Here is a 14,758-nt window from a genome sequence, read left to right on the forward strand (position 1 = left end):
ACAGTATATAGTAGTTTTTTTTGCCCATTTACACCTGGACATTTTTTTCGGGTTAATATTTGTTTTTATTTAACAGATGATTAAACACATTTCACAACACAGTGTGCCGTACAGTGAACGATGGTACAAATGAGTGGAAAAAAATTACATTCAATCACCATAACTAAAAGTTGGGAAAAATGATTTCAATGTACCAATGGGGGAAAAAAAGAATGTAAATAATTAAGAATCAGCCTGATAAAGTCTGCTCGGATGAGTTTTTCACCATTATCAGTTCGAGTGTTTTTAGGAGTCCCCTCAGAAAAAATCTTTGGCCACAAGCAGAGAAGGAAATGGTTTCACATCAGTGTGGATTCTTGTGTGGTTAATTACACTAATTGGCCCTTCTGGGAGAATTGCTTGCCACTGGGCAGGCAAAATATTTCTCAGCAGTGCGGATTATTGTGTGGCTAATTAAAATGCCCTTCGAGAATCCTTTGCAACAAACATTGCAGGCAAAAGCTTTCTCACCGGTGTGGATTCTCACGTGCATTTAAGTGATGCTGCCTTAAAAATCTTTGACCACATTCTTAACAGGCAAAACGTTTTCTCACCAGTGTGGGTTCTTGTGTGGCTCATTAAAGAGCCCTTGCAAGCAAATCCTTTGCCACAAATTAACTGGCTCTTCCTTGAGAATGTTTGACCACAATCTGAACAGGAAAAAGGTTTCTCACCAGTGTGGATTCTTGTGTGTTTACTTAGGCTTCCCTTCTGAGGAATCCTTTGCCACAAACTGAACAGGAAAAAGGTTTCTCACCAGTGTGGATTCTTGTGTGGCGAATTAAATGGCTCTACCTTGAGAATGTTTGACCACAATCTGAACAGGAAAAAGGTTTCTCACCAGTGTGGATTCTTGTGTGGCTATTTAAAGAGACCCTGTGAGAGAATCCTTTGCCACAAACTGAACAGGAAAAAGGTTTCTCACCACTGTGGATTCTTGTGTGGCTGATTAAAGAGCCTTTCTCAGAGAATCCTTCGCCACAAACTGAACAGGAATAAGGTTTCTCACCAGTGTGGGTTCTTGTGTGGCGAATTAAATTGTTCTTCACAGAGAATCCTTGGCCACAAACTGAACAGAAAAAAGGTTTCTCACCAGTGTGGGTTCTCGTGTGGATAATTAAATTGCACTTCTCAGAGAATCTTTGGCCGCAATCTGAACAGGAAAAAGGCTTCTCACCAGTGTGGATTCTTGTGTGTTTACTTAAGCTTCCCTTCTCAGAGAACCCTTTGCCACAAACTGAACAGGAATAAGGTTTCTCACCACTGTGGATTCGTGTGTGCCTATTTAAAGAGACCCTGTGAGAGAATCTTTTGCCACAAACGGAACAGGAAAAAGGTTTCTCACCAGTGTGGGTTCTTATGTGGCGAATTAAATTGGCCTTCTTAGAGAATCCTTTGCCACAAACAGAACAGGAAAAAGGTTTCTCACCACTGTGGATTCTTGTGTGGCAAATTAATTTGCCCTTCTTAGAGAATCCTTTGCCACAATCACAACAGGAAAAAGGTTTCTCACCAGTGTGGATTCTTGTGTGTTTATTTAAGCCTCCCTTCTCAGAGAACCCTTTGCCACACACTGAACAGGAAAAAGGTTTCTCACCACTGTGGATTCTTGTGTGGCTATTTAAAGTGCCCTTTCGAGAGAATCCTCTGCCACAAACTGAACAGGAAAAAGGTTTCTCGCCAGTGTGGGTTCTTGTGTGGCAAATGAAATGGCCCTTCTCAGAGAATCCTTTGCCACAAACTGAACAGGAAAAAGGTTTCTCACCAGTGTGTGTTCTTGTGTGCCGAATTAAATTGCCATTCTGAGAGAATCCTTTGCCACAAACTAAACACGAAAATGGTTTCTCACCAGTGTGGGTTCTTTTGTGGCGAATTAACTGGCTCTTCCTTGAGAATGCTTGACCACAAACTGAGCAGGCAAAATATTTCTCACAAGTATGGGTTCTCGCATGCTTTTTCATTCGACTCTGATCAGTCAACGTTTTGCCACACAGAGAAGATTTGCAGTGTTTGTTGTCAGTGGGACACATCAGATCACCGTGACACTCTTCAACATCATCATTTTTGGTGCAAGGGTGCTCTGGCTCCTCCTCTCTTTTAATGTCGCGGGCTTCCTCTTCTTCCTCTTCAAAGTGAGAGGGCTCTGCATTCAGCCGCACAGGACAAGCATCTTCGCTGATGCCTGCATGACACAAAAAGACAGACACATATGCAATTATGGTGAAAGTTACCAAGAGTTAAATGAGTTCAGATTACCACTCAAAATGTGACATGAACGGCATCACATTCGTGGTTGATTTCAAGACTGACGCCGGCGTAGAAAAATTGTCTTGCCTGCACGAGCTGCTGGCCATTGCTTCCACCTCTCACAGCCAACGTGTTTCTGTTTCGATCATAAAAGAGGCACTGAGAAAAGTGCTGCTTTTACCAGACGTGCTTCTTTTTTCGTGCAAACACAATCTCTCTCTTTGTCTGTCTGTCTCAGCGCGCACACTTGCTTCCCCCAGCCACACACACTCACATACACAGCCTATAGCACCCGCGTGCTTTCTCAGCCGAAGGGCTTCACACCCATATGCGTCAAGTGTGCAAGAACTTCTTCAATGAGAACATTTTGCCGAACACGAAGCATATAAAGCTTTTTTCATCCTTGTACGTCTGGATGTGCTGGTCCAAACTGCTCAAACTAGGCTACGATGAGCAAGCAAAAGGTTTTTTTTGCGTGTGCGACGTCTCATGCGTCTTTTGGGCGAATTTCTTGGTTCACATGGTGCAGCCAAAGGGATTCTGAAAGGTGCTTGGAAATTAAATGTATTATTATTCTTATTCTCTACTGTGTGTGTTCACTTGTGCTTAATCGGGTTGATCTTGCGGGAGAATCTCTGCCTCTCATGTGCGCATCTCTGTCCATGCTACTCCTCGCCACACAGACACTAACACAAACAGGGAGGGAGAGAGCGACTGACTCAAAGCAGTGAATGCTCCATTTGGTCTCTAGTCAGGCATTGATAGTCGAACAAGCAAATACGAGTCGTTGCTAAAGCCTAGCCACCTTGCTAAAGGTGGCTAGGCTACATGAGGAGGACGTCTAGAGGGGTGAGGCCTGGAGACTCTTGGAAAAGAACTCCGTCTTCAGTTTCACCTCAGAAGATATTTTATTATGATTTAAATATTGAAAGAGACACTATTATTGTGTTTTCTTTTGTCACTTTATGTTGTTGTGCGTCACGTGGAACGAATACAGATTGTTTTTCAGCATTTTTGGCCACGACAATCATCAAAGAGGAGACTGTGCTGAGCCTGAGCATGAGCCATATTCATGCGCCTTTCGGCAGCATGAATATGCCAGTACTGTTTTTGAATGGGAGGAATGTCGGAGCCATTTGACTACCATCGCTGGACAGCTCTGGGGCCATTGTGCTTTTTTGCTCCTGTAATGGGCAGCATCTTCACAGCCCCGCTTTGTTCAGTGGAAAGGTCAGTGCTGTTGGACAGTCTGCGGTTGGATGGATGCATGGCTTGAGGAGCCCGCGATAAGAAGAAAGCAGCGTCAGCGCAGAGCGCCGATGCGTATGTGGAACTGTCGCGGCTTGGAATTGTAGCGGATTTATGTGGGACAGGAGATGTGAGACAATGGATGCTACAGCTTCGTGTTTGCTTTCAACATTTAGCTTGTAGTAGACGTACAAATTCCACCATGACGTCCCTGATCCACTGCTGACATGGATGCTTTGATCCTCTCCTCTTTCAACTAGAACTGCTTCATGTCATCACAAAGAGGGTACAGCAAGTCCTGAAGAATGAATGACTCTGTGTCTTTGTGTTGTCATATTTGTTATTTTTTCAATTTTTTTTTTTCCCAAGATGGCGGCGCGTGAACACGCAGCGGCTCCCCTCTCCCGGCAAATTGGCGTTTTCATGTTTATGTTTGTTAAAGTAATTATAAGTGCCTTGCATGCTGGGTCCGAGAGGACAGTAATTTCATCTGTGCTATGTCATGCATATGAGCATATTTGACAGTAAAGCTGACTTTGACTATTCTTGCCTTTATTACTTGTGAATTCCCCCCTGAAAACCTTTATTAAAACCTTTGTTTGCATTCAAACCTGTCGCCCATTGCGCTCCTTGTCCTGTCCCGCTGAGAGCTAGCCTCTCGTGACATTACATATGGTGGAGGATGCGGGCACTGGACAAGCGTTAATGAGTGCATGGGCATAGATGGTTTGTGTTATGTTTTTTCTAAATTGAAAATATCTTCAATTACAAAAAAAAGGAAGATATCTTGAAAACCCTTCTCGCAAGTCAGGAAGCCCAATATCAGGCCAGTTTGGCTCTCCTAGAGGAGCAAAAGAGAGCAAATGAACTGAAGGCAGAGGAATTGCTCTTGCAAAAACAAATGGCCGCCAAGAACATTCCCCGGGTGAAGGCGGGTGATTTTTTTAGCCAAGATGGGGGTGACGGATGATATTGAGTCGTACCTGCATACATTTGAAGCAACAGCCACTCGAGAAAGGTGGCCCAAGCAGCAGTGAGTGGGATTGCTTGCACCCTTCCTGACAGGGGAATCACTGAATGCTGTCCTGGACTTGACCGCAGACAGAGCAGAAGACTATGATTATCTAAAAGCTGAAATTCTCAGCAGACATGGGCTCACCAAATTCGGAATGGCGCAGCGCTTCCACACCTGGACGTTCCAGCCAGACCAACCTCCACGGGCACAGATGCACGAATTGGCCCGCATCACCCGGAAGTGGCTGGAACCGGAAAGGAGCACGGCAGCTGAGGTGGTCGAGGCCATTGTCGTGGATCGCTACTTACGAGCCCTGCCCTATGAGGCAAAAAAGATCATCAGCCAGCAGGTGCTGAGTACTGCCTGTCAAATAGTGGCAGCAGTGGAACAGTACCAGGCCACAGCGGAGGTGCTGCGAACAACCAGGAAGGAAACCGGCAACACATCCCCATCCAGGATCGGAATGGCCCGCACAAAGGCGTCCAAGCCCCCCAACACAGCCAAGATAGCTCCAGGCGGCACCAGAAGCCCACCCAGGCAGTGGCAGATACCCAGGGGCACTGAGCCCAGACGATGCTACAGATGCGGAGAGACGGGACACATCTCACGGCAGTGTGGAAAACCAACGACAGAGTCCATGCCGACCGCTGACTCTTCCACCCTGCTCACTATGCCTCCCTACTGGGGGGTAGTGACAGCTCACTAACAAGACCCCCCACCTGTCCAGTGACAGTGAATTAATAGGATGTTGAAGCCCTGCTGGACTCCGGAAGCCTGGTCACCTTGGTGCGCCAAACGCTGGTGGATCCAACCAGGTTGTCTCCAGAGAAAACCCTTCCAGTCTCCTGTGCCCACGGAGACACCTGAGAGTAAAGCTAAAATGCTGATGAGGTGATACCAGTGGGAGTGGGGGAAATAGGCCAGTCGTTAGTCAGGAATGTAGGAACAATCAGTGGGGCCACAGGGAGGGGTCCTCTGCTCCCCCCAACCTGAGAGTAGGGACCCATCATAGCTGTGTCCGGCGCCGCAATGTCTGGACATTAGGGATATATAAGTAGGGCCGATACGACCAGTCAGACTTTAGTTCGCTGACGAAGCCTCTTGGATAGGAGGCGAAACGTCCGACACCTTCAAATTTGTACAGATGACGGCTGAAGACACCTTCTCATCACTAGTTCATATCATTCATCACTTTGCTGCTGTGAAATGTAAATGTTGCCACTGCGAGACTTGTAAAGGCAAATCCTTCCATCCATTACAAGAGCCACTTCGTGTCAGAATCGGTTTGGTCAGAAACAAAAGTCCTGATGTCGCACAAGTTTCGAGACGTTTGATTCAATAAATATGTGATGAGAGCTTTGTGCCTTCGCACTTGTGATTTCCTACAACCATTGTATGTTACTTATTTGAGCGCGTGTGTAAAAAAAAACAATACACGAAGCCTGTTCAAAAAGACTTGAAAACAAGTGAGACGAGCAGTTAAGAGCCAACCTAATCTGTGAAGAACAATTCTTGGCTGCATCCTCAAAATGGCGTCCTGCAGTTGACGTTGTCCCTTGTGGTCCTCTTTTTCTTCACAAAGGTCCTTCTCGTCTTCTGGTGTCCTTCTTGCGTCCATTGTTCACACGACAGTTCCAAAATGTTTCGCTTACGATCTCTGCGGAGCGATGCGTTGAGCACGAGGGCCTCTTTGTTAGCTACTAGCAAACTCGGCTAAACTAAACAAAGCCTCGAAGGTCCAACGGAGACCGAGATGACTTTAATCGGACACAAGCTTAAACGAAAGATGTTCCAACCGAGCAAGATAGTGCTGGGCGCTCCGAGTGGGCGTTTTGAGCACGTCGCCGACAAATTCGAGAGAATTTGGTCAACGGGTGTCGACCGCGTTTTGCGCCGCAGTCGGAGCTAGCGTCAAGTCAGCGATTGTGACTACTCTGCATCCCGGAAATCTGTCCACAGTAAACCCCGTTCACCACCTTCGAAATAAAAGTATTTCAAGCCGTCAGCGGTTTGGATTTAAAATAATGTTGACAAATAATTCAGGCAACGACGCGTTCACTCAGACAGAATGAAAACGGTTTCAGAATAGCAAGAAGGAGAGACAGAAAAAACTCAACATAAACGCTCAATCAAAAATGACAATTTTACATTATTAAATAAAAACAACCCCGCCGCAACCAGACCAGGTCGAAGGCACACAAAACCACCTCAAGTATCGAACAATGGGACTGTCGTTCTGATCCGATGTGAGATAAAAAAAAAAACATCCAAATAAATAAAATAAAAAATCCTTGTTTGGAAATTTGAATCGGATAAGCGCATGTCTTGATATGAGCACATCGTATTTGCTTGTTCGACTAGTGATGCCTGGCTGTAGACCAAAGAAGCTTGCTGCTGCAAGTCAGTCTGATGAGAGCCGACGAGAGACGCACATGTCAATTGCCTTCTCCCTCCAACTAAAGAACATCAATTCTATCCAGAAGTTGTATCATTTACTGAACCCGCTTACACAAAGCAAGACATGGTGTCAGAATTGGTCTGGAAGATACGTGGACGATAAAAGGACTTGGAACGGAAGATTCCACGGTGGAAAAAGAATAAGACATTGAGCACAACCCCCGCTAGAAAACGGCAAAATGGAAGCTTTTCGTCCACCCACAACTCTGCAGCTAACAGGTAACGTGGTTGAAAACTGGAAGCGATTTAAGCAACGTTTTGAACTGTATTTGTTTGCGATTGGAGCTGATGAAAGCCATGTGAAGATGAACGCATCCATGTTATTGCACGTTTTGGAGAGGAAGCTCTAGAGGTCTACAATAACTTCACATTTGATGCTGAAGATGACAAGATGAAGCTTTCAAAAATAATGGAAACGTTTGAAGCTTGCTGCAATTCGAAACACAATGTGATGTTTGAAAGGCACGGATTCTTCACATGTGTACAGACAGTTGGAGAAACTAGTGACCAATATGCAAATGAGCTGAGAAACAGATCAAAGACATGTGAGTTTGGTGGATGAACAGAATCACTGATCAAAGACAGAATAGTGTGTGGCATTACAGACAATAAACTGAGAGAAAGGCGACTCAGAGAATCAGATCTGGACCTGGAAAAAGCCTTAGCACTGTGTTGAGCCGCTGAGACTGTTAAATCACAGGCTAAAGACAAACAAAAACAAGGCTGCAGATATGAAAGCAAGAGTGAGACAACCCAAGAAAAACAGAATATTCAAACAAAAATCTTGTTCTCATTGTGGTACGCAACATCCCCTAAAGCAGTGTGCAGCATATGGGAAAATATGTAAAAACGGCGACGAAGCAAATCACGATGCTCGTTGCTGCAGGAACCAAGAAATGAAAGGCAAGGTAGATGCAGTAGATGATCATTATGAAGTGGGGGAACTTTATGTGAATTCTGTAAAAGATGAAAGAGGAGAAAAAGCTTGGATCACTACACTGAAAGTGGAGGACATTCATCTCAAATTCAAATCGGATACTGGAGCCAATGTGAATGTCATTTACCGAACCTGCTTCCACATCAACACTCTCTCACTTCTTTCTTTCAGACGTGAATGAGCTAATCGGAGACGTGAAATCGGAGAGCTCCGCTTTGGACTATCCACAAGTCCTCCACATTAAAAAGGAAGAGGCCGATGTCAGCAATTTGCCGCATAATCGCGTCTCCGAGGAGAGTGTCAACGACCGATTTCCACCAACCGATTGTGAAGGTAACGACACATACTGTACTCCAAAAAATGGCGGCTGTGAAGTCGCAGGCGCAAAGAACATTTTCAGCAGCTCGATTCTGGGCATGTTTTAGGATCAGACTTCTTTTCCTTTGGGCTTTTCACTTCAAACGGTCGCCACAGCAAATCAGTGTCCTCCATCTTTAGAGGTTTGATCCGCATGTTTGTTTTGGCCAAGCTTTGATGTCAGATGCCCTTGCTGACACAACTCTCGGTATTTATCCGGGCTTGGGACCGGCACAAGAAGACTTATGTCCCTTTGTGGCTACAGAACAAGCAACTCGCTCAGTAAAAGGCTCCCAAACACAAAATGGTCATCGGCACAGCAACATTCAAAAAAGCAAAAACTATACTCACCATTTGATGACAATGCTCTGATCGTACCGTGAAATGGGCTAATAAAGGCTAATCCAAACCAAATAAATAAGTAAATAAATATACACGCATACATGCATGCACGCACGCGCGCACACACACACACACACACACACACACACACACACACACACACACACACACACACACACACACACACACACACACACACACACACACACACACACACACACACACACACACGAATAAATAAACAAACTTTTTAATTTGTTTTTTGTTGTTGTTTTGACTTCAAGATGGCTCTACCAGTGGCTGCCTTTGCAGCAGCTCCTGTACTTTGTTTTTCAAATATTTTCCTTTCTTCTACCTTTCATAACTTTGTTGCTGCGAAATGTAAATTTCTCCACAGATTAGACGAATTAAGGCTAATCTAATCGAACCTAATATAATGTGGATGTATGTGGAACTGTCGCGGCTTGGAATTGAAGCGGATTTATGTGGGACAGGAGATGTGAGACAATCTCTTTTCGTCAATGGATGCTACAGCTTCGTGTTTGGTTTCAACATTTAGCTTGTAGTAGACGTGCTCATTACACCATGACGTCCCTGAACCACTGCTGACTAGGATGCTATGTTTTAGGATCAGACAAATGGAAAAATAACAGATTTTGATTTTGATGTGGATTGAACTTTTTAGAGAAGGAGAAAAAGTCTGAGATTAGACAACATACCAGAGAAAAACCCTCTCAGCGCTGAGTTTGCCGTAAGAGTGACATCATCGATTGTTCTAAATCAAGGTGGGCAAACTTTTTGGCTCAGGGGCCACATTGACTTAAAAAATTGTCACATGGGCCGGGTTAGCACCAGATGCATACATATCAAACATAAACATAAACAGGCATGACGGTGTTATTACTCACTTGACTTTAATGGGAACAGTGTTGTTGATCGCCCGTTTTTGCCAGTGCATCAAAGTCCCGTGTCAGTTTTGTTGTAGCAATTCTCAGAACAGACCTGAGGTGTTCATCACTTAACTGGGATTGGTGGGGTGCTTTGTTGGTGTTTATCACACTAAAATTCTGTTCGCGGCCCGGTAGTCGAGTGGTTAGCACACCGGCTTCACAGTGCAGAGGTCGCCGGTTCGCGTCCCGGTCCGGCCTCCCTGTGTGGAGTTTGCATGTTCTCCCCGGACCCGCGTGGGTTTTCTCCGGGTCCTCCGGTTTCCTCCCACACTCCAAAAACATGCATGGCAGGCAGATTGACCACTCCAAATTGTCCCTAGGTGTGAGTGTGAGAGTGACTGTTGTATGTCTTTGTGTGCCCTGCGATTGGCTGGCAACCAATTCAGGGTGTCCCCGGCCTCGTGCCCGAAGACAGCTGAGATAGGCTCCAGCAACCCCCGCGACCCTAATGAGGAATAAGCGGTACGGAAAATGAGATGAGAGAAATTAAAAACATTTTGTAATCATCGCTCAATAGGCGTCGGCATTGCAAAAACAAGCACATTACCGGTAACAGAATCGAACAGTTGCGCTAAATCCAACATGGCAGGTTCGCTTTCCTCACTGTCAGTTACTTTCTGTGCCGTGTGGCTCTTCGGAAATAATGCCGGCCTTTCCGAAAGCTCGAACCACCGTTCCAGTAGACACGTTAGCCCAAGCATCCACAATCCATTTGCAAACTCGCCCGGCGCTGCCTACCACTCTTCGTGAATCTGTGGTCTCCTTCGGTCATCCATCGCTCCCACGCCGCTTGCAGCCTCACTTTGAACGGCCGGTTCACACCATACCCCGTCGTGCTGGTTCCCTTCTTCTCCACCGTTTGACTCACCGGGATGTCAAAAGTTAGCGGTACCTCGTCCATGTTGGTGATGTGGCTCGGCTGGATGCGCTTGTCGGCGATGTGCTTCTCGCAGTAGGATCGGAAGTTCGCCAACTTTTCTGAATAATCCGCCGGCTGTTGCTGCGCAACCGTAGTTCTGGTCCGGATGGAAAAATGGCACTGTTTCATAAAACGCCAGCACCAAGACGGGCCTCCTCGGAAATGTTCAATTTTCATTTCCTCCGCTAGCGTTACTGCTCTGAGTCGGATGGTGACAGTCGAAACGCTCCTTCCGCTCGCTCTTTGCTCGACGATCCATTGCTCGAGTCTTTCCTCCAACTCCGGCCACCTTGCTTTATGTCCGCAAAAACTCAGCTGAGTCTTCTTCACCTGTCGGAGTTCGTTCTCCAGCTTCCTCCACTTGCGAACCATCGACTCGTTAACTTTATATTCTCTTGCGGCGGTTCGATTCCCATGCTCCTCGGCGTAGCTGATAGCCTTCAGTTTAAACTGAACTTCATAACCATGTCTCTTTGCCATTTTCAGGGTTGTTCGAACAGCAATGTTCTGCATAAAGCACATACGTACCAATTCTTTTATACACAACCCACGCCCACGCACCCCCCTCATGTTCTCTACCACGTCCTCGTGGTGGTCTCTAATACGTCCGCACATTCGACGCACTGCACTACAGGGCGCACTGCACATTTTGAAAAAAATCTGAGACGTTTATATGCGCCTTATGGTCATGAAAATACGGTAATTAAACTAGTTATGAAGAAAAAACAATTTTATTCCGCGTCATTTCTGAGAAATACGGTGGTACCATATGGTACCACTAGGACAATATGAATACAAAAGTAATAATATTTCTTAAAACAATATTAAATCTGTTGCAACCTTTATTACAGTACAAAACATCTCAAAATACAAAATAAATAACATTATGATTATACTCCAAACTGACAAGCTAGGTGGGAGTTCTGCTAAAGTACTGAAAACGTTTTGACCGAGATTTGCACAACAAATATGAAATTATGAATTAATATTTATTATAAATTTCACTAGTACCGTATGGTACCGCTAGGAAAAAAAATGGGTTAACTTTGCCCCTTCGATGGAAACTTATTAAAAACAGACGAAATCTTGATAAATCACAGTGCATATGTTATTTTAATCTATTTCCATTTCCTCCTCCAAGTATCTGCGAAATAGTATGTAAACGCCATATCTTGCAGATTCCTTGAGACAAATTTATTAACTTAGCAGGGATATTTTTCACATTTGAAAGACAGTTAATAAATTGGGTTGTAGTGTACTTACTGTGCTATGAGGTTTGTACACACTACATTTAAAGGACAACCAGCACCATTTTTTTTTGTTTCCCACTGACATCAGAAAAACGTTTTATAGCATCTAAAATACCCAAAACAGGCAGGCTGATATTTTTAGTCAAATGAAAAACACCATTAAAAATGACTTCAAAATGAGGCACGTCACGCCAAGACGTCTTGCCTTGCTCGAGAATCAAAACAATGGCTTCAGATTCGGAGAAGATGCTTTCTTGTTACTCATCCAGTTATGAATATGATTCAAATAGTTCTGAAGAGGAAAGCATAAATGTTTGCAATCGATTAAAGAAGTCCTTCCGTCTCATTTTGAGGCGTCTGGACTCCAATTTAGCGCCCAGAAAATGCAGAAGATGGCGCCCATGCTCCATTGGAAATGGGCTGATTTGTCAGCTGGGAATTTGTGTCAGCGAATATCAAATACAGTAAAGTCTCGTTATATCGATATCGGATATATCGATAGTCCCGGTTATATCGATACTATTTCTATGCACGCACGGAGAAAATTACATGCAAACAGGGTCGGATATATCGATAGTCCCGGTTATATCGATATTTATTCGGACTCCCTTGAATATCGATATAACGAGACTTTACTGTAGTTGTCTTGGTGCAACACACAACGATTCACCATCGCGTTATTTATGTCTTTTCCTTCTAATTTCGCCATCAACACGGATCAACACGAAGTTTTCAGACTAAACAAAGTACCGCAAAATGCATTGTGTGTCGCTTTCTTGGTCAGGGGCGGTCCTAACGTGACATCACATGGGGATCGTCATCAACTCGAAAACAAGACTTCATGAATATTCAGCGCAAGTCTTAAAACGTAAACTTTAGCTATATGCTGTGGAATCTTTGTAAAATACGCTCAGTCGAAGTCATTTGAAGTGATTTAACATATTATGGACATAACTTGTCCTGAGGCGTCGGTTGTCCTTTAATGCTTTAGGTTTAGTATTTCTGGCCCAAACACTCCCTCCAAATGCTCCTGGCCCGGCCCCTCTGTCAAATTTTAGAACCCAATGCGGCCCGGGAGTCAAAAAGTTTGCCCACCCCTGGCTGTAGCCCGGGAACATGGCGAGCATGCGTTGTTCTTGCTGGCACGTCTCACATTCCCTCCACACCTTCTCTGCTTCCTTATCAATATTTGGCCACCAGCCATGTTGCCGTGCAATTGTCTTCATTTTGAGTATGCCAGGGTGTCCGTCGTGGATCTCTTTTAACACTGCTCGCTTCATTTTCTCTGGCACTACTACTCTTGTCCCCCACATAATACATCCTTGTTCAATGAAAAGTTTTTCTTTTTGAGATATATTCAGAGATTTTCGGGAATCTCTGTTGGCCATCGTAACTGGATGTATCTATATGGCAGCGAGAGGTCAGCATCTTTGCGTGTAGCTTTTGATATTTGTTTTGCACACAGTGGCGCCTCCTCCAGGTGTTCACAAATCATTGCATTGAGACATGCTGTCATTGTCCCTGTTCCGTTGTAAGTTGTCTCAGGCAGGGGGACACGGGACAGTCCATCTGCATTACCATGTGCCTCCGATTGCCTGTAGGTTATGTCATAATCATAAGCAGACAATATAATTGTCCATCTTTGCCATTGCTGGTAGTCCTTTATGTTCGCCAAAGAGCGTCAGTAGATGCTTGTGGTCAGTTATCATTTCAAAGTTTCGCCTCCAAAGTTATTGGTGGAATTTCTTTCCTCCATAGAACAGGCTCAAAGCCTCCTTCTCTATCTGTGAGTAGTTCTTTTCGGCCGGGTAGAGTGTTTGTGAAGCATAAGCAATGGGATGTTCATTCCCATCAGGTGTTGTATGCTGAATGACAGCTCCAATCCCATAAGCAGAAGCACAGCATGCGAGTGTAAGTGGAGGGCGGGGATTGTAATGAGTCAATACATTGTCACTTGTTAACAGTTCTTTACACATTTGTTGAACGCGCTCTGTTCCTCTTGACTCCATTTCCATTTTGTTTTCTGTTTTAGCAATCTGTAAAGTGGTGCTAAAACTGTGCTTTGATGTGGTACAAAGCATCCATAATAATTTAAAATACCTAAAAAGGCTCTTAATTCTTTTATGTTTGTGGGAACGGAAGCTTCCTGAATGGCTCTGACCTTGTTTTTGATGGGTAGACACCTTTTGTATCTATTATGTGCCTCAGATATTCAATCTGCATCTTTTCAAAGTCACATTTGGAAAAGGAGTCCAAGATGGCGCCTGAGTAGGCAGCCGTCAGCAAGTGCTCTCATGAGCCTTGCTTTTTTTGTTGTTTTTGTCTTTTTGTTGCGTTTTCTTTTGTCACTTTGTGTTGTTGTGCGTCGCGTGGAATCGGATACGGATTGTTTTTCAGCAAGTTTGACCATTACATTCATCAAGGAGGAGACTGTGCTGAGCGGTTGTGCCTTTTCGGCAGCATGAATATGCCAGTACTGTTTTTGAATGGGAGGAATGTCAGTGCCATTCGACTGTCATCGCTGGACACCACCGGGGCCATTGTGGGTTTTTTTGTGCCTGTAATGGGCAGCATCTTCACAGCCCCGCTTTGTTCAGTGGAAAGGTCGGTGCTGTTGGACAGTCTGCGGCTGGATGGATGCATGGCTTGAGGAGCCCGCGATAAGAAGGAAGGAGCGTCAACGCAGAGCGCCAATGCGTATATGGAACTGTCACGGGTTGGAATTGAAGCAGATTTATGAGGGACAGGAGATGTGAGACAATCTCTTTTCGTCAATGGATGCTACAGCTGCGTGTTTGTTTTCAACATTTCGCTTGTAGTCGACGTGCACGTTCCACCATTATGTCCCTGATCCACTGGTGAAGAGACGCTTTGATCCTCTCTTTCATCTGGAACTGCTTTATGTAACAAAGAGGGTAAAGAAAGTGCTTAAGAATGAATGTCTCTCTGTGTCTGTGTTGTCATGTTATATGTTATTTAGTTTTTTTTTGTTCTTTT

General features: G+C 44.7%; 2 protein-coding genes and 1 pseudogene across 2 annotated transcripts in view; all 3 read right to left on the reverse strand.

Moving 5' to 3' along the window:
- Positions 1-14,758, reverse strand: part of LOC148899815 (uncharacterized) — a 121,504-nt gene that overhangs the window by 69,153 nt on the left and 37,593 nt on the right. The gene's annotated exons all lie outside the window — the stretch shown is intronic.
- LOC148899819 (uncharacterized) lies at positions 856-6,464 on the reverse strand. The gene is given in 3 exon segments (XM_088995285.1): positions 856-1,042; positions 1,044-2,221; positions 6,041-6,464. Coding segments are annotated over 3 exon segments (1,359 nt in total). The 5' UTR covers positions 6,168-6,464; the 3' UTR covers positions 856-988.
- On the reverse strand, positions 9,344-10,927 carry LOC148899820 (uncharacterized; annotated as a pseudogene).

The sequence above is a fragment of the Hippocampus bargibanti genome, linkage group LG04 (genome assembly GCF_051943395.1).
Source record: "Hippocampus bargibanti isolate YZ-2025 linkage group LG04, ASM5194339v1, whole genome shotgun sequence".
Classification (NCBI taxonomy): domain Eukaryota; kingdom Metazoa; phylum Chordata; class Actinopteri; order Syngnathiformes; family Syngnathidae; genus Hippocampus; species Hippocampus bargibanti.